This window comes from Halyomorpha halys, unplaced genomic scaffold (genome assembly GCF_000696795.3).
Source record: "Halyomorpha halys isolate HHAL.00 unplaced genomic scaffold, Hhal_1.1 Scaffold768.1, whole genome shotgun sequence".
NCBI lineage: Eukaryota > Metazoa > Arthropoda > Insecta > Hemiptera > Pentatomidae > Halyomorpha > Halyomorpha halys.
In genome coordinates, this window is record NW_027107817.1 from 427,476 (window position 1) to 448,827 (window position 21,352).

General features: G+C 28.3%; 1 protein-coding gene across 5 annotated transcripts in view; it reads right to left on the reverse strand.

Moving 5' to 3' along the window:
• Positions 1-3,631: 3,631 nt before the first annotated feature.
• Positions 3,632-21,352, reverse strand: part of Ent2 (Equilibrative nucleoside transporter 2) — a 95,068-nt gene continuing 77,347 nt past the window's right edge. For all 5 annotated transcript variants that reach the window (XM_014429145.2, XM_067046141.1, XM_014429146.2 and 2 more), the window contains 10 exons: positions 19,421-19,559; positions 17,715-17,796; positions 15,817-15,956; positions 15,551-15,696; positions 14,826-14,911; positions 12,501-12,647; positions 11,115-11,304; positions 10,914-11,035; positions 9,880-10,085; positions 3,632-8,196 (listed from right to left, as the gene is read on the reverse strand). In XM_014429145.2, the coding sequence (XP_014284631.1) occupies positions 8,064-8,196; positions 9,880-10,085; positions 10,914-11,035; positions 11,115-11,304; positions 12,501-12,647; positions 14,826-14,911; positions 15,551-15,696; positions 15,817-15,956; positions 17,715-17,796; positions 19,421-19,559 (1,391 nt within the window). In that variant the 3' untranslated portion in view covers positions 3,632-8,063. The remainder of the gene's footprint in view (positions 8,197-9,879; positions 10,086-10,913; positions 11,036-11,114; positions 11,305-12,500; positions 12,648-14,825; positions 14,912-15,550; positions 15,697-15,816; positions 15,957-17,714; positions 17,797-19,420; positions 19,560-21,352) is intronic.

Here is a 21,352-nt window from a genome sequence, read left to right on the forward strand (position 1 = left end):
CTCAGTAAAGAAAGTAACTGTAGTCTATGTGATATGGTGCTATCTTTAGAATAAGTCCAATTTCAAATATAAACCAAAAAATTTTGTAAAACGTGCTAAAATTTTAGAAAAGTGGTGATATAGCTTTGGTTTAGTAAGAATTTATTATTAATTGTATACATTTTATATTAGTCCTGATGAAGGCTGGAAGTATGTCGGTACAAAATAAATGAATATCAATAATTTGTGTTCATTACGATTTCACTGACTGCGCTCCAGAGTTGGAGAGCAAAATTTAGCTATAGCTGAAACTAATAGCTAAAATCGTCATGGATACAATGTTTATTTATCAATGGTTCATTCATGAATAAAGGTTTTATCCATGGAAATTTTAGCTATTAGTTTCAGCTATAGATAATTTTTGCCCTTCTCTGCCACACCCCAACCATTTTCTCCTTATATTGATTCAATTGTTAACAATAAAAATATTCTAAATTGCAGTGTGGAACCATTTTCAATCAATGAATTTAAGATTTTTTGTGTTATTATTTAGATCTGACATGCTTGAGAGTATTTATTACCATTGTTAATAAAGATTATATTTTATAGCATCATTATAGTAAGTTCAGTTATTTCTATATAGTTATATATTATATAAAACTAATGTCCAGTAGTTTATTATACATCTTAAAAATTTGAACTAACTTAAGACGGTTTTTGGAAATAAACAACCCGTGAATTGTGTTTTCTTTCAATTATACGTTTCTAATCAGAGATGGGCAAAAATTAGCTTTAGTTGAAACTAATAGCTAATATTGCCATGGATACGCCCTTATTCATGAATGAATCATTGATAAATAAATATCGTATCCATGGCAATTTTAGCTATAGCTTTATGAATGAATGAAGATTTATGAATGAATCATTGATAAATAAATATCGTATCCATGGCAATTTTAGCTATTAGTTTCATAATTGCCCAACTCTGTTTCTAATGTTATTATTATTTATGCTGTGATATAAAGCTTTTAAAATCGTCTAATTGTAGAACTGCTTTATTTTCAGTTTATCAAGTCATACTTTACTTAAACAGAATTTTGACACAAGCTTTAGTAGCTGAGTACAAAGCTAACTATTTTAAAAGTTGTAAATTAAAATTTCGTCAAATGAAAACCTATAATTCCTACATATGTATATATAGTTGCCCGTAAAAATTGATATATAAGAAGATGGTCAGGGTTGTGGCCAAAAGGGAAACAAAAATAGTTGTAAACTATTTTTGTTTCTCTTTTGACCATAACCCTGACCATCTTCTCATATATATTTTTATTTTTTTATCACACCTTATCAGTCATACAATACTGAAGGATTGCTGTTTGTCAGGAGTTGCTTACTGTCAAGGAACCATTTTTTTATGTAATTAATTCCTGTATTGAAGATATATATGTATACATAAATGTGTATATATATGTACCAAGATTTGAATTTTTATCATTTCAATTTTATTTTTTGTATGTAATCCAACATTTTTTGAATAAAAATATTTGAAATAAAACTACAACATTACGTTGTTTTGTTCTATTCTAGAACCCTTGAGGTTGAAAGAGTTGTATGAATTACATGAGAAGAAGATGGTCAGGAGGTGCGGTCAGCAAAAATACACAAAACTTAATTTATGGCAGCGTTATGACCTGAATTTCAGCACTGAAAAAGCAAAAAATGAGATAACAACCTTTCAGAAAAATATAAAAATAAAATAATAATAAACTAATAAATTTGGAAATATACAAAACAATAAATAGATGTAATAAAAGCTGTTTTGTGATCGATTATCCCAGAGGATGACTGAAATGTCAGACTTCTAAAGAAAATAAAAGGTTTTGAGACTATACGGGATATAAATTATTTATATAAACAATAAATTTTTTTTAATTTTTCTGTTGTTATAAAAATTTGTACTTCAGGGTTTCCGAAGGTGGGAATAATGAATATAAATTTTGTTCCTAGCAAGAATAAAAAAAAAAATCTGTATCGTTACAACCCATGGAGGGTGCAGTATTTTGTAAGGAAGTACTGTTACTAGACCAACGGTAGTGCAAGGAGGTGATTTGTTCAGAATCATGCCCACCTGCCAGATTTTTACCCAATTAAGGGCACCCACTTTATGAAGCTGGGTGGACCCTAGAGAGCTCCCGAACCCACAGGGCTGACTCAACGGCTACAGGTAACAGGCGATAATTATCTGCCACAGTCGGATTCGAACCCAGGTCATTGGAGTTAGTAATCCATTATCTTACCAATCAGCTACCCATTTTTCAGCTGTCAAGAATACAGGAGTTTAACAAAAGATAAAGAAGCAGTAATCCAATCGGGAAAGTCTCGGCTTGAATCGGATTTTTTTATTTTCCTTTTTTCTTCTTTTGTTAATCATAAAATTCTTTAATATTTTGTATTTATCCATGGTTTAATATTGCTTGCAAAGAAAACTGTTATTTTTTTAAAATAAACAAAACTAATGATATAACAGGAAAGGCAGATTGTCATAGGAAGCTGTATCTTTGAGAGAGCGGAGGAGTTTCCTTAACTTGGATCTCAGGTCACAACAACAAATAATGTTTCCACTGAAATAAAGCGAAGGATCTCTGCGGCTAACCGATGCTTGAAACAGTCCTGGAGCAAGCTCATTAGCAGAAAAACAAAGGTCCAATTATATAAAACTTTAATTAGGCCTTTCCTAACATACGCCCCCCAGACATGGATAGAAATAATCTGTTGGTATTCGAGAGGAAGATCCTTCGAAGAATCTATGGGCCGGTAAGGGATGAGGAAGGCTTGAGAAGAAGAAATAAGTAACTCTATGAGTTGCTCCAGGATATAAATATTATGACCTTTGTTAGGCTGGGACGCCTTGGGTGGGCAGGACATGTTGCACAGATGAGTCCCGATGAAATGCCTAAAAGAGTCATGGAAGAAGAAATCCATTGTCCAAGAAGAGTCGGACGGCCCAAGCTCCGGTGGACGGATGGCGTGGTACAAGACGCACGAGACCTGCTTGGAATCCGAAATTGGAAGGCAGCAGCCCTTAGCCGAGCCGAATGGGGGAGTTTCATAGAGGCCAGGACCCATCACAGTGTTATAGCGCATACTGATAGATAGATAACGATATTTTCAAGGAAGATTTTTTGAAAAAAACGCATTTAAGCCTTATCACTAAATCAATGAGGATAAAACCTATCTGACACTAAAGATCACTTGATTGCTCATTGATTCGCTCTGTTTAGTCAAAATCTTTAGAACCATTATGGAAAAAATATCAATTCTATAATTCACTTCCTTTTGGTCAATTTTAGTGAAAAAGTTGCTGTAACAACTAAGGCATATACCCCTCCCCCATTAACTATGCAATTTCAGTTTCATATGACTTTTAGTTTTTGAGCTAGGATGTTCATGCACCAACCATTCTGTGAGACTAAATTATTTCAACTCAGGGGACTTCAAAACGTGTATTTCTGTCTAAAACTTGATTTTAAACTCTTATCTATAATTCTCATTTCTAAAATTTATATCAGTTGAAAAATTATGGTACTGTTTTTATAGCATTTTTCCTGAAATGCGAAGGCTCAAAAAGGTTGAAATAATGACACTAACCAGATAGCTGCAAAATTGTTATTCCTGTATTTTTTAAAAATACAAAATAAAGAAAAAAAATAATACATGAACTCAACAATAAATAAAAATAAATTACATACATAACATAAATGCGAAGAGGCAGGAACAGCTGAATGTCTTTGGCTTCAAGAACGAACTTTTAAATATTTTTTGACTTCATTTGAACTTTTTCGGACCAAATAATAGCATTCATGTTCCTTTGAAATATTTCATCTTACAATCTTATCCCTCATCTAACTATCATTGTTTAACAATAGACACATCATTAAAAAAAAAAAAAAAAATAATAATTTAACAAAAATAGTGTAACAACACTCAAAATATATAAATAGATGATATGTATGAACTATTATGTTTTAAAAAAAATTTAACAACCTCATTCTACTTTATATACAAATGTATACATGGCTTATATTTATGTCAATGCATAGCCTAATTTTAAATATGAGCTTAATTTACAACAAAAATCTTTACAGTAAATTTTTAACAAAACTTAACAGAAAAAAATCTCATTAAAAAAAATATTATATTACTAACAAGAGAAGCTTTATGGAAAAAAAACACTTATAATTTTTAATTATAAAAACTGCAGAATTATTTCTCAGTCTTGTCGATTTTTCCCCTCATTTCAGTCGTTTGCTGGTTATTTAATAAAATAATTCAGCAAAACTGCACCAATTCTTGCAACGCTGTTCCTGATCATAAATTCTCTCCAAAACTAATTACTACTGTTATATTATTCTTAACTAACACTCATAAGCGATGTTATTTCTTAATTTTGACATTAATATAAAAAACAGTTTTTTTTGTTTTCATTTTAATAAAAAATTAGCAACCAGTTCAATTGAATCATTTAGCTAAGCCTGTATTGTTAAACAAATGTGCCTATTATTTTTATTGGCAATGACAGTTAACAGCAACTAAATAAGTTAATATTTAATGGTATTAATGTATATTAAATACATATTTCTTACAGGTACATAATTAAGACACATATTATTACTAATGTACTTAAACTTAATGGTTCTTAATGGCAATACATAAAGAATTTCCAAATGATGGGAATTATTTCTCGCCTTATTATCAGACGAAACTAACACTCATATTTAGCCATAAAAAACATGTTCCATAAATAAACTTATTAGGCTATGGCCATATCATAAATTCAAGTGTTTTCATGGTTTCATATTATTTCATGCTTTATATACTCAAAACCTTCTTAGTCTGTTATAATTTGTTTAAGCTGTAAGCCATTAATATAATAAGCAAAAATTAGTTATAGTTGAAACTAATAGCTAAAATTGTCATGGAAACGACTCTTATTCATGAATGAACCATTGATAAATACGAATCGTATCCATGACAATTTTAGCTATTAGTTTAAACTATAGCTGATTTAGACATAACAGTGGTATATAGTATATAAACTTAGTTAACTAAAATTAATGATGATTCCCTGTTTTTTAAACAAAGCATTCTCGATAATAATTCCTCTTTTAATATAAACATAAGAATTGAAACTTTTTTTCAATTTAGCAAAATTAATTAAAAATTTTATATTGAGTACTTTGCAAGTGATTAAAGAGATAAAATCCATTCTATTAATATTTTTACACTTTTCTCTAATAACTATAAATTAGAAATAACATGACTGTTTTCATCTTTAAGCAATTTACTTTACATATTATTATATTTTTTTTTTGTGGAAATGTATTTAGTAGTTTAAGACCTTACTGATATTTTAATTATGTGTAAAATTTTTTAATACAAATCTTATATTATCCCTTTAAAAAAACTTTCACTTCAGAGAGAATAAAGGAAGATTCCGACATCAATAACAATGTTGATATATACATTGATGGGAATTATATTAATATAAAAAGTATAACTGCTAGATAAAAACATTAAGAAGTAATGATTCAATTAATAAATTTAAAAAAAAATTAAAATACAGTGTAAATAACAAATGTCAAAGTTATAAAAATTATTTATATTAAAAATAAATTTATATTTTGTCCGATAATTGTTTTAGAAAATGTTTTAATAAAAACAAAGATTTATAATTGATAAATTATTATTATTTTTTTTTTTTTTTTATAAAAATGTGTTTTAATTATTTTATATTTTTATTGCTTCCATATAAGAAGGGCAAAATCAACATAAAAAGTTTTACAAATTATGAAAAATTTTCAAAACTGCCATATCAATGCACATATCAAATACATACAAATAATTTTAGTTCATAATATTCCCAAAGTGAAAAATTATAATTTATGCTTATGATTATCTACTTTATCATTTAGATGTGGTGTTAATAAAATATTATTAATCAATTAAACTCTGTTAGCTGTTTCTAATGGATATTTTAAAGTGATTAGAAACTTTTAAGAATGAATTGGAAAAAACAGGGAAAAAATTATGTAATCTTCAACATTGTATGATTTCAAATAATGTGTTACTAATTCCAAAATCAAATATGTTCATATTTCTAATTATTTCTAGCACCTTTAGACTTGAATTTATGTTTTTGGCCAGACAGGAACTAGTACTCTTATCTCCGCTCACTTAATATTGTCATCGGCGAACCATTACAGACAGCTTTATTCCTGAGTAGATATTTTGAAATGGATATCAAATTCTACTGCTAACGATGAACATATTATAAATATGAGAATAGCACATGATTTTGAAGAAGGTCCTTGAAGTTTAGAAATATGTTTATGAACTTTGAATAAGCGAATTGTCAGTCTATAAAAAGGTGCATTTATAGTTGAGAGCCAAATCGTTCATAATACTTGGAAAAAGATGTATTAATCATTGTATAGGAAAATAGCTTTTATTAATTTATTATTTATCTTCTTCAAAAAAGTGTTACAATTTATTTTAAAATTACATTACTGTTTTATAACAGTTTTCGTACTAAAAAGAAATTTTAGGTTAAATTCATTTATACATTTTGTTTTTATCTCTTAAAAATAGTTTTTGTAACTTCAATGAGTCTTTAGACACCTCGCAAACAGTTTGGCTCACAACTGTATAATTACCTTCACACAATTAAAATGGAGAGTTTGTAGTGCTGTAGCAACATCTTACTAATATATATTTTTAAATTTTATCTCCCTCCCCCCATTTCTTTAAATAAGAATGAAATGAGCTTAAAATAAATAAAGTTTTACTTTGGTTTTTAAAAATTAAAATATATATTCAATATACTCTCTTCTAAACAATTATATTTTTTAATGAAAGGAAGAACTATAATTTTTTTCAATTCCACATCACATCTGGACTAAACCCTTTTAACACTAGTCTGAGAAGCCCGGTTCGTATAAAATATAACAAAAAAAAACTAATAATAGATAATAATAAATAAAAGAACAATCATCATATATATACTTAGAAACATATTAGCTACTGTAATTTTAAGTATAAACATCAAACAATAATTTTGTGTATATATTTTTTAATTTTATCTTTTAAACATATAATGATTAGTACATTATGTTTTATAGCTATATAAAAATGAGTATTTAACATCAGCCTTACTACTAATATACAATACAGTTTATGATTGTTTATTTTTTACCCAATATAAAATGAATTCAACAACTTATATTACATCATTGGACAAAAGTTCTTTCAGACTTCAAGAAGTTGGAACTTTATTTGCTCAAATTTTTTGAAATTTTTATTAATATTCATACTCAATTCTTGGTCATATGTTCAAAGGTTTACATGTAGAAGAAATTCACATGTAATCGGAAAAAATATATTGTATAATTATGCGAAATATTTAAATTACATATGAAATTCCAAAATAAAATTTTTTAATTCAGATCTTGAGTAATACATGATAAAAAAATTATTGTCGAGAATTTGTATGGTAAAAATTTACTCATATAACTTCGGGCGAATTAGTATTTCCAAGACCATAGATACAACAAAAGGATGGATAAAAAGATTTTTTTTTTTAATTACATAATAAGTACTGGTTCAGATAAAAATCATTTTAGAGACTTACGGTACGATTAATTTCTTATTAAATGAATAATTCTATTGATTAAAGCAATGAAATATTAAAACTACTTTTTACAATATGTATATAAAAGGTCACGGCTGCATTGTTATCAGAATAAAAGATTTCAAAAAATTTATAAAAATCTACACAAATGAATCTATTTGTTTTGTTTTTTTATTTATTTATTTTTTATATATATATTTTTTTTGAGGAACCCTGTTTTGTTCTTGTCAGAGGAAATCTCTACCCAAGTTACCATTTATAAAAACAAAAGGCCACGTTCCAATCTCGGTCACAGGATGGTTGGGAGAATGGGTAGAAAGAAAAAACAAAACATTAACCCACTGCTTTCTTCGTACAACCGATGAATTGATGACAGGCGCCTATGATGGCGAGTGACTTAGAAAGGTAGTACTATATTTCTGACCAGCCATGGGAACGCCATCGAGGCCCCGAGGCCACAGCAGATCCCAGTGATCAGTGTAGCAGCACCGTACATACCAGCTACATGACTGAGTTCGCTATCCACGCATCTGTAACATAAAAGAAAGAATAAAAGAAAAGAAAATCATTTTAATAGAAGAATATCCTTAAATATGTATTATAATATCCTCTTTTTTGATAAATAGTTATTTTTTAAAATATTAATAGTATTAGATTACTGATTTAATATATTGATTGTTTGAAAGTGGTTTACATTAATTTTAACACAAACTTCAATGATCTAATTTTAGTCTCAACTTTTTATTTTAAAACTTCTAACGTTTCGGCCCTTAGGCCATTTCCAAGGGGACAACCTTAATCATGAATTTATAAAGTTGTCTTTCTTGCAGGCTAATTGCCCGTGTCATATATAAATCAAAAAATTTCAATACTAAACTATCCTTCGGAATAAATTATTATCCCTTTTCTATTAACCTCATCAACAATACTAACAATATAGGTTTTATTGTAATGGTTTATTAATGAATTATGACAATTCAATGATTAAAGTTGTCTCCTTGAAAATAGCCTAAGGGCCGAAATGTTGAAAGTTTTTTAAAATAAAAAGTTGAGAGTAAAAGAGGACCATTGAGTATGTATTAATATTAATAAATAATTTTAGTTCAGTCGTTAACATGTATTTCCACCAAAAAGTAAACTGATTGACTTCATCATGGATAGAAAACTAACCAATTTCATCATTCAGAAATAATGAAGGAAAAAACAAACTTGTTTCAAATATTCAAGATGGCATTACACAGCCTTCTGAAGTCTGTTGAATTGCTACTATGTTGAGTAGGTATATTGAAATTGTTTTCAACTTTTGTTCTTTCTTTATCATAATTATAATAAAAATTAATCCAGGAGAAAATAGAAGAGGAAAATAATTAAATAATCAATGAATCATAAGAAGGACAAAATTAATACAAAAAAGAAATTACGAGATATAAAAAAAAATTCAAAACTACCGGATCATGACAAATAATTTTAGTTCATAATATCCCCAAAGGGAAAAATTATAGTTTATGCTTATGGTTATCCTCTTTATCATTTATATGTGACAGTAATAAAACATTATAAATCAATTAAACTCTATTAGCTGTTTTCTTATGGATATTTCAAAGTGATTAGAAAGTTTTAAGAATGAACTGGAAAAAACAGGGATTAAAATTATAAAATCTTCAACATTGAATTAAAACATGTTTGATTTAAACCAATGTGTCCTGTAAACAAGGAAATAAAATAGGTATCACATTCAAAGAGGAGAGGTTCCTTCATAGAAGGATTCAAATAAGTACATTAATTTTTTATCTTGTTGGAAAAATAAAGAAAAATTGATCATTATGAAAGGTTTCTCAGTATGAAGAATCAAAGAAAAAACTGAATCAAGAGAAAAATAAATAAAACAAAAATTAGAAGAGAAAATTAATATATATTACTAAAATCATAAGGAGACATTACTAAAATAATTTGTTGGGAGGAAGTGCGAAATTTAAAATATCTCAACTGGATTTGACGACTTCATTAAAATATTTTGGTTTTCTGAACTCTAAGAAGTTTGAACTTCACACACCTCATACCTTACATTTATTCCCATACAATCCGATGAAAACAAAATATGCTACAGATGTGCCCCCACAGCTAGGTAAATCTGCTTTCTTTCTGATATTTTACAATATAAGAATTTTATTTAAGTCATCAAATATAGAATCAGATGAACGAGTATCACTTACCCAGGGTTATACATCATTGCCAATGAGCTGAAGTAGCCGCTGGTGAAGGCCATCAAGATACCGATGGCGAGGTAGACAAAGTCATTGGTAATGTAGACCTGTAGCGCCCTGTCCACGTTCGTTGGCTGGTAGTTGCACAGCATAAATAGTGGAACGAAGATTAGGCCTCTCAAGATGACAGGAATCCAGAGATATTTAGGTTTAGGCTGAAATACAATTGGTTTTCTTATAGTACTTTTATTCTTATATTATTTAGTTATTACGTTAAATGTTATAACTCTCTGAATGGAAATTCGCATGCAATTCTCAATAATAAGAAACAAAATAACAGTAGTTTGAAAGTTAATAGGTTGTAATAAAATATATATATGTATTATGGTAGTATCGATCCCTTTCCCGGTCTCGCTCTCAGGAACGATGGATTTTGACGAACGGGGTATCAAAAGAAAGAGAATTTCATGGATAAATGAGGAATATGAATTTCCAATCTTACAGGAACTTTAATAAAAATTAATGGTTGGGGGTATGGTCAGTGCAGAACACTAATAAGCAAAAACTTATTTATTAGTGCCAACATTTTGGCCAGAATTTCAAGCCTTCATCAGGGCTAAGAACAAAAAACAATATAACAAACAATGAATAAAAGGATATAAAGAATGTTTAGAAAATAGCTAACATTATATGTTAGATACATAAATAGTGTTGGAAGCCATGTATAGTCTAAGCATTATAAGATAAAGGATGGAAAAGTAGGAAATAAAACATAAAAACATTTCCCATTTTTTAAATATTCCAATACTTTCCAAGACAGACTAACTCTAATTTTCAACTCTAGAACTACCAGCAGCCAATAACACTTACAATCTACCCAGACTATTGCAGCACTGGCCAAGAGTCTTACTTCTCTCATTTCATTCAAAAGTAATTTTTTTATTTTATCCCTTTCGTGCTATAACATTTCCTCATTGGATAAACTGAATACAAATTCCAAAACAGCCAAAATAACTATATTTGCTAAATCAAATTAAACTTACCCACTGAAAAAAGGTGGCTATATAACTTCCCAACATAGCACTGACGTTAAACGTTAAGTAGCACATTATTTCAACGTAGAATTTGTCATTAATGAAGAAATTTTCATCAGACCTCTTGATATCTGAAATAGAAAAAGTATATATTAATATAATTTTAATTCTAAAAAAAAATATTTAAGACATACGAAGAAGACAACTTACCCGATTGCACGGATGGGAAAAGTGCTAAAGACACAAAGAAGATAAAAAATATATTAAATAGCTGAGGATAACATTTTGATAGCACTTTCCAATGAGGAATGTTGGTCTTTTCATTTGGCGAAGATACCGTTTCTTTTGTCTTCTTCTGAATCTCTTTCTGATGCATCAGTTCATTATATTTATAGAATCTCTGAAAGAGAAATAATGAATTATTGATCAACAGAGTATTTGATTTGCTAATTATTATTTAACTAATATTTTATTTTAGGGACTCCAACAGAGAAATTACATAAAGATTTAAATTAAAGTTCATAGGGGAATTGTCAATGCACCCTGGAACTTCAAGTTTTCAGAAGAGGAAATTAAAAAATTCGTCCAGTCATATTAAGAGTGACAATAAAGGCACGAAATGCTGAGGCCATCCATCACCTCAAACTTAGTGCTCTAGTAAGAACATTAAAATGACCAAAGCCCAACGAGCTTGTGCGATAATGAGGTAGTTTATTATTAGTATTATTATTTTATGGAGAGCAGACCATGGAGGCCTAAGTCCTCGCACGATGTATTAGTAAATACTTCGTATTTCTACACGATGCATTTACTAATACATCACGCGTTTCTTGACATGTTTTTTTTTTGCAGGATGGGTTTGTTATTCCCATGCCAATTTTTTGTGAGTGCCACCCATTGACTAACGGGGCTCACAAATGCCTGGGGGAGGTTGTTAGTGAGTTTTGCATTATTTTGTGCTTGAAAAAAGGAGACACTTTAACACAAGGGAAAATCCCGGGTGGGACCGGGGATTCGATCTGACAACCTGTGGGTTGGTAGACTAGCGCGTTACCACACTGCTACCGCTGGGCCTCTGAGGTAGTTTAAGGCCGTTGTATTAATATTAAAAAAATATTATGTCAATGTGTTTATTTTTCTTTAAAACTTAGCATTCTAGAACTAAATTGCTAATAAGCTCATAATTAGCATGATTGTAATTTCAATAAATAAAAACAAATTATTATGGAATTTAATTTCAAGACTAACTAAAGATAGTAAAAATCTTTAGTTAGTACTAAAAATGAAATTTAATTTCATTTTTAGTACTAACTAAAGATAGTAAAAAATAAAATTTGGCTTCATTCTCATCAATAATTTTTTTTCATTTTATTTAAAATATATTAATTTAGTTCGATCATCTTTTTTATTTTTCAAACTTCTTTTGGTCATTTTATTAACCATTACTATCTGATGCATACTAAATAATGTTTTTTTTAGTTTTCTTGTTCTATAGTATAATTGATAGATTTTTTTTTTTCCAAATAATGATTGAGAATTTTTTTTTTGGCATAAAAAGATAGATATAAATAAAAGAGAAAAAATATATATACTTACGTTGAGAGGCAAAGCAAAATAGGTGTCGAAACACAGAGATAGGACAAAAAGAGCAGTGATGAAGTAGTAAATCGCAGCTGTCTTAGCATTAGGAGCTATGATTAGCGATCCTATACTGATCAATGATGAAAAGGTTCCACTAACATTCTAGAAAAGTAAAATTTTAATAATAACTTTCCATTTTTCACTTAACATAATATAAAAAGGTATAATAATAATTTATTTATTTGTTTATGGGGCAACCCCCATACCAACAGAGTTAGCCTATTAAAGTAAATAATTTAACAATCATTGTAATAATAATTAAATAATAATAACAACAATCTAAAAACTATTAGATTATTATATAAGCTAATAACAAAACAGTATACCTAAATGGTGAAGTAAAAATCGTTTATTTTATTTATTATTATGATTATTTTTTTAATTTCTTTGCCAAGCCAATGTTCTAAATTATGTTTTTTTCATTAAAAAAATTGATTTTTTTGGCCGATTTAAAAAAAAAACTACATTAAGGGGTTAATGAATTGTAAACATTAAAATTTGTATTAATTCATTAAATTATTTTATTTTATTAGTACTATTATTTATTTACTTTTTTTTAACTTAGTTATCCATTCATGTGTTTCTTGTAACCGGCTTTGTATTATATTTTCCTTTGAATCTATGTGTTAGTATTGTTCTCGTAAAATGTATTTATTTGTTTGTTTTTGGTAAATTGATCTACTGCTGTGACTATTATTAATGGTCTGATCTCACATTGCCGTCTAATAGTGAATTTGTTTAGCGGGTCACTGGAGAGGATCTAGAAGGGTGAATTCGGGAGAGTGAATTTGTTGATCGGGTGAATTAAAAATTGTGAAATTGAAGGAACAGAAAAGGGAAAGAAAAAAAGGAATGAATTGAAATATTTGTATTAGGTGTATAGACTGAAATTGATTGTAAAAGGAAACTGTAGGGAAAAAAACTCTTTTCTTTCTATTTTATTATACCATGTAATTATATGTAATTTATATATGTCCGGTTACGGATTGATTAGTATGCTGTGTGTGTAGCAACCCGATGTATTTGGGTAGCATAGATGAATAAAGTATTTCTCTCTCTGTTAAAAGTGATTAACTTGAAAATTAAGAGAGGCTTGGGATCTTTCTCCCAAAACAGCAGGTGCTGAACTGCACTGAATATGTGTATTGTTACGCCTTCCATATCTGACACCACTGAATTTTTTAGTTTGGGATAACATCAAACAAAAATTCAATGCAAGCCTGGTCAATGTCAATAACACATACAATGCCGTTCGGCCATTGCTGCTGAGGAAGAAAGATGTCAAACTTGTCTTAATGCTTAAGGTCACTTTGAACAACATTTAATATGAATGTTAATGTTCGTGCATCAATTTATTTATTATAACCTAAATAATTCATAACAATTACAATCTTTAACTTTTAAACTAAGTTTTATTGAACATACTTTTAATTTTTCAAATTCTACTTGGAATTTTTATTTATTAATAGACAATACATTAAAAGCAGAAGGTTTCTGGAAGCAGTTCATATAACTAAAAATATTAAAGACACGGTAAACTATAAAACAGACACAAAGCATTTAAATATAAAATATACCGATATAATAAATAGATTAACCATATAAATATTTAAAAAATCGAGGAAAATATGTGAGAATAAAATTGCCTAATCATAAAAAATTATAATTTTTAACTTAAATTGCACATAATTAAAATTAGACATATCAATAAGGAGATAATAAAACAGCATATTGGGCATGTTGATATGTCCAAAGAGGTTATGTCTTATATAGAGCATTGGTTTGTGCTACAGAGATAGATGAATGCACCACTAGTGAAAGACAATAATTTAAATAATGTATTTATAAAACAATTTTAAACTATGATTATATAGATGACATGATTTCAATATGGAAATTGAAAATAAGTGGTAAATATGATTACAAAAATTTTAAATATACACATATAACATAGATGAAAATTGTTGATAAGAATGACTTAATGTTAGGATCGTAAAAGTGCATGAGTACGGGATGATTGTCCTGAAACTTTGCACAAGAAAAATATAAAAGAGGTTGTATTCTATTGGAAATTTTTTTCACCTCAATTTTAAAAAAGGAATTTTTTTCTTGTTTTAGTGATTCTTAATTAATATTTCTAGATAGGAAACCTAACACTGAAATACTTTGTATAAAAAGGAAGACAACGTAAAAATAAGTAAATAAAGCCAATAATTGTAAAATAACTTTTGGAAATTAAATATATTTAATTATAATATAGAAGTACTCTAAGTTACTTACAGATCCAAGAATGATAGCACCAGTGTATTTCGGAGGTAACTTCGCAGCCATTCCATATATGGTATTTTGGTAAATACCATTAGCCACTGAAAAAAAAAAATAGAATTTAATAAAATTATCATTTTATAAACAACACTAAACAGTAGATGAATGTATATATTTGAATCTTGAGGATCAGTCAATAAACCAACTCTATTGTGGCGACAATTCACAACTTTATTGTTTGTCTAGTCATGTCCTACAATGAAAAAACAGTTTTTATGGAACAATGAATTTTTTTAACTAATTATTACAAAACTAATTTTTTTTTATATATATATTTTAATGGCATCGGAATTTTCCATAGAGCCAGGTAAATTTCTTTATTTGTACTCCTATTATTTTCACCATGGTTGGGGGTTGAAGTTTTTCATTTTATGGGACTATCACTCAATGAAGAAAGACAATGCCAAAGGCCGGATTCGAACCGACACCGCCACCAGTCCTTAAAATGGTAAGACTGTGCTGAACCACTGAGCTACAGGTGGCCCCCCTCCTTCAGATATCTTCAGCAGAATGAACCTCAGCTTTATATAGTAGTATAAATTATTATTCAAAATTCTGATTAAAATGTTTTCAATAAACGTGTGACAACTTTTATTCCCCCTCAGTATGTGAAACAGAGATAATTTTAAATCTATGCGAGATAATATTATATAAATTTTAAAAATATCTGAATTACTTACTGTTTAATACAACAACGGACAACATTGTGACATAATAAAATATATCTGGCCAGTCCTTTGAGTCTATCATGGCAAGTGCAGCAGTTACGACAAAGATCAACATTTCGACAACAATACTCCAAACTATTCGAGTACTCAGCTTTCCTCTAAAAAGTAATAATATAGATATAGAATTAATGTTCAAATTATTCTATAATGATAATAATTAAAACAAAAATGTTTTAAAATTATTATTTAGTAAATTTTAATAATATTTAAACACTTACCCGATCCTAACAAATACGTTAAGCCAGTTGAAAATAAAACTAGGACCTTGAGCAGCTAGCCCGAGGTATGGAAGAAAATTAGCAGCGTATTCAGTCTCTATTCCAGTATAGTTATAGCTCAACTTATAATCAACAAAATACTGAAAAGAAATATTGTTTTCATTAACTAAAAACAAGTGAACATTGGATAAAGTAATGAAAAATACATAGGCTACTAAATTCTAAATTTGAGGCATTCAATCGTAAAACATGGTTATTGAATTTTTTTATGAATAGAGATTTTTTATATCACCGGCTTATAACATAAATTTTTTAAAGAATATTCATAAAATTTGTTCTGTTAAGAGAATAACGATGACTTTAAGTTACAGTAACCAACTCCTGGTTGAAGGCAAAACATTTTAACATCGTAAAAGTTTTGTTTCGTCAGTTACCATGTTTTACAACTGAACGCCTCATTTGCTAAAATAGATATTATTTACATCTTTTTAACATATATATACAAACTCATCCTAATTAGGATTTATTTTGTAAAATTATTAGTTGAGTGTATGCGATTGAGGAATTTACTATCAAAAGTCAATATATCCAATTTTGGAAAGTTATTATTTAAAAATTATTATGGGGGTATCTCATGTGGGGAATCTAATATTTTCATAGAAAATATTAATATGTAATAATAATTTGACCAAGGAAAATTTAAAGTTTGAAATAAACTGAATAAATTTTCGGTGCAGAATTTTAATTTATAAAAAAAAAAAACATTAGTTTTCAGAAGTGAATGCATTAATTTCATAGGAAACTCCTCAATTTTTTTTTGACCCCTTCATGATCATTTCTGACATATGAGAGGGTTATTTAGAGGTGACCAACCTATTCTAACCATGGTGGGGGAGGGTTAGGGTGTCAAGTTTTTAATTTTTTGGGACTGCCACGCATTGAAATAAGTCAACGCTCCTGGCCAATTCGTACCGGCGCTGCCCACAGATCTCAGATTGGTAAGATCTGGGCCTAACCACCTGAGCGTCCATACCCTCTCCTCAATTAATGAAGGAAGATTGTCAATAGTCCAGGTGGTGAACAAAAAAGGTAACTCAAAACGGTAGACAATTATTTATTATACCAAAGTTTCCTCCCACTTTGGAGGCCTTCATCAGGGCTACAAACAATATACAAAAACCTAAAAAATAATTAACAACAGGGTTGCTCACCAACAAATAAAGGACGGGTTGCTATATAGTCCTACCATAGCTTACAACATATTTTCATGTCATCTTAAAGTCCCATCCTAGTTTAGAATATTTTAAAGTTTTTTATGTTCTTTTTTAGCCCTGATGAAGCCATGAAAAGTGGAGAGAAACATTGGTGTATAATAAATAGTTTTTGAAGTACCTTTTTTGATTGCTACCTGGATCATCTTCCTTCATAAATTCTATTTCATCTAGTGCCTATAAGGGATTTGTTTTAATTAATAAAATTAATTTATTCAAGATGTTTTAATAATCAATAATTTAATTCTGTCTATTTATGGTTTTTATGTTCTAATTTAATCCTTCTAACAGACACAATAATTATTCAATAAACCACATTTTTTTTTTTTATATTCTAGATTATGAGATCAAAATCTAAAAGAAGTAAAATTCAATACCCATTAGCTCCACCAGAGAGAATATACCTATATCCATATGACAATCAGATTTTGGAAAGATCATTTTTGGACGAGAGAATGATTTTAATATATAAAAAAAAAAAAATTGAGAACATAGACTTTATTAATGAGAAATGTGGGGAATAATCAACCCCTGAAGCTTCCTGGTTATTGTCTAGTGCATCTTATATATAGGAGAACTGAATAAAATATATATTCAAAGTAATATTGACAAAAGTTAAACACTTACACTTTTAGCATTAATAAACATGTTCCATGGCAGAAGTGTACCCATTCCATGGAGGAACATAATCAAATAGACTATGTTGTACCTAAAAAAAAAAAATAACTAAATTAGTAGACACGTAAAGAACTTATTCTATTGTTTATATTACATTACATTTTTTCTTTAATGAGCGACAAAAAGAAATTGCTGTTAGACTATTATTGTAATATTGCATTGAGTTTCTCCTTTTTACTTTCTTTTCTTTATTTTTTTTTTTAAATAAAGGAATTTAAAAACCACTAATGTGGTTTTCCTATACCTATAAATATGTTTCAAAATTTTTTTATACTCTTCTCTATTAATGCCATGTCCTGCCAAACTTCCGCCTCAGTTTTCCAATTTGCACTAGATCTTCCTTTTTTCTTTTTCCCCTCCACTTTCCATTCCATAGTTATCTTTGGTGATCATTCTGCAGACATTCTTTCAACATGTTCAAACCAACATAATCCTTTTTCTCCTAAAAATTAAGGGTATGTTCTTTTCACAAGTAAAAGTTTTCATATTCTTTCATTTTTAGATGAGGAGAAGATGGTTGGAGGGTGTGGTCAGAATATAACACAAATAAGTTGAAATAACTTATTTAATAGTGCCAATGTTTCGGGCAGAATTTCTTGCCTTCATCAGGGCTGCTACTAGGAAGCCACTTGGCTTTGTGATTTCCTACTAGCAACCCAACCATCTATGTTATTCCATGGTCAACTATCTCATCATTATGAATCTTTCGTTTTTAATTCTTTTCTTTCTGAATTTTCTTGCTGCTTTCCCTAAAACACCATTTCTGTAGCAAACAGTCTTTTTCATAGAGACAGCCTCTTGGAATTGGGCTGTATATTTGATATCCAGAGTAAAACCTTTAGCATTGCAATGACCTTTCTCCTTAACCCATTCGAGACTGATTGTGCAATGTAGATGCAATAATAGTAATGATCATTTATCAGTTATTCTCAGTAAATTAGTTCTTGAGGTAGGACATTTTTTGAATTAATAGTATCTTTAAAGTATAGAAAAACAAAATTTGGCATTGGTTTTGTTGCTTACCAAAATAAATGTTTATCAATTTTGATGTTGATGAATTTTTTAGTTTACTTTACATTACACAAATGGTTTTCAATCCGCATTGCAATACAAATTTACTGACGAGCGAGCTGCACATATGGTGTATAATTATCGGATACACTTACGAATTGGGTAATTTCCATAGTAAATAAGATTTTTATTTACTAAAAATGAAGAATATAAAGAGAAAAAATTTCTCTCCTGGGGGCCGAGTTAAAAAAAATTGCTGTCCCGAATGGATTAATTTAATATGCAAACATTGCATAGAGTATGGAACTGGTTTGTATACAATCTTTATTTGGCTAATCAAATCTTTTATTTACTGTTGATGTGAGAAGTGCTATCTCTAGCTTGAATTTATTTGATCTCATGTTTCCTTTCCTAACGATGGCTGAATTAGCGAAATGTTGAATGGTTAGTTTTTTTACTGGTGTTTGAAGGACTTGATACTTTGTGTGAAAAATCTTCTAATAATACCACAACAATTATATTTTTTAGTAATTTAAGTTAATATCAGTACAAAGAAGTTAACCGCTAGTTATAATGTAATATATTTCATATAAATAAAATACTAAAGATAGAAATATTTTTTTTAAAAATATATACTAAAGTACCTATCCGATGGAGGGTGAGCTTCGAGATGATGTTCCATTGTAACACCTTTGAAATTCAGTTCATCATTGGGTAAATTGGTCTCCTCCCAGGCTGGCGTCAGTCTCACTGGTTCTGGTCCAAGGAACGCTTGTTTTTCACCTGAGAAAAGAAATAAGATTTTATAAAACATAAATAATGACTGGATATTGCATTTTTATAAAGCCAAAACTCCTAAAATGTGCAAATAAAATTGTGATTATATTTTTAAAAAATGGTATAAGTTTTGACAGTATTCTGCAATTTTTTGATTTATTGATTATCTTTAATTTCTTTTATATTCCTTTTTGGTATCACTTAAAATATTTTTTTTTTAAGACCTAAATAAAATGGTTCATAAAATTCCATTCTCAGTTACTGGCAGTTAAAGGAGCAGTGAGGTTCAACTTGGGAAATCCAATATCATTCCGAAGACTAAAGTCCAGGCTGCTACAGGACATCCTGTTATAAATTCTATTTTATTTATTTTTCTCTTCCTCCTTTTCTTAAATTAACTTGTTTTTTTCTTATTAAAAGGTAATTATTTATTTTATTAAATCTATAAATGTCATTTTTATGAACTTTTCTTTTTCTCTCTTCATAAGAATTATTATTTTTATCTATTTATTTTTTTTATTTATTTATTTATGTATATTTTGTTAATAATACATCGTTATTATTTACAATTTTTATTTATAATGTTGTATATAGTTAGGGGTGTCTTTTACACTAGTCTATATCCCCCATAATCAATTGTTAAAAAAAAAATAATAATAAATAAATGTAACTGCTATATTAACCATGTAAGGCCCACCAGGCCGATCTTGTATTAAATAAAAATATAATAATAGACCGAAATATGACATTAATTATAATTTTTACATATTTTAAATCGGCATTAACATCTTTGAAGTTGATCATCGATATTATAATTATAAGAAAAAATTAAAAATTCTATCTAAAAAATTAATTACTAAGCACATATAATTTTATTTTTTCGTACCCTCCATTGAAAATAAGGAATAATTAAGTACAAAAGATGTAAGTTGCCAGGCTTCCTTCTTTTACCCATGGGTATAAGCACATATAAATCTAAAACTTTATTCAATTTGAACATAACATGAAAAATAAACAAAGTGAGAGATAAGGATCAAAATATATTATTGGATGTTTATAAACTTTATTTAGATATATTATTATCACCCTTCATGGGTTGTAGCAGTAAAGATTATTTTTTATATTGGATGTTTCTAATTCTCATTTAAAATTTGTAAATATGTATATTGATACGTAATAACCCCATATCATTGTAATCATTTTATAAATAATGTACTAAATGTAAATAAATATTTTGTTCCTTTATGTAGGTTATATACTATTATATTACCCAATACCACCCCCTTTATTATACTATATATTTTCAATGAAGATAATATTTTATAAATATAAAGATATATAATTGGTAAACTTGTAAACATAAAAGCCCTTTGAAAAATAAATTCAATAATAATAGTTTTTTAGGACTCAAATAATTTTAATGAATATAAATATATATTTGGATAATTGCCTTCAGCTATTGCCCTGGTATCTCAATTAATGACAGGTGTACATAGCATTATAAACATTAATTGCTCTTTCTTGTTAATTATTATTATTGTTTTTTAATTTAGCATTAATTAATTTATTATTATTTTTTTAATTTTATTCATTTAAAAAATTACATCCAATGTGGTTCGACCAGATAACAACATCTATCGGTTGGTGCCAAAATAAGGGCATTGTGGAGGTTGTACAATTTTTAAGCTAGATAAGTGCAATATTAATTGATCTAAAGTGATACAATTAATAATTTAATTAACAACTACTAACATGAAAATAAATTAAAAAATAAAAATATAATAATAATTATTAAAAAA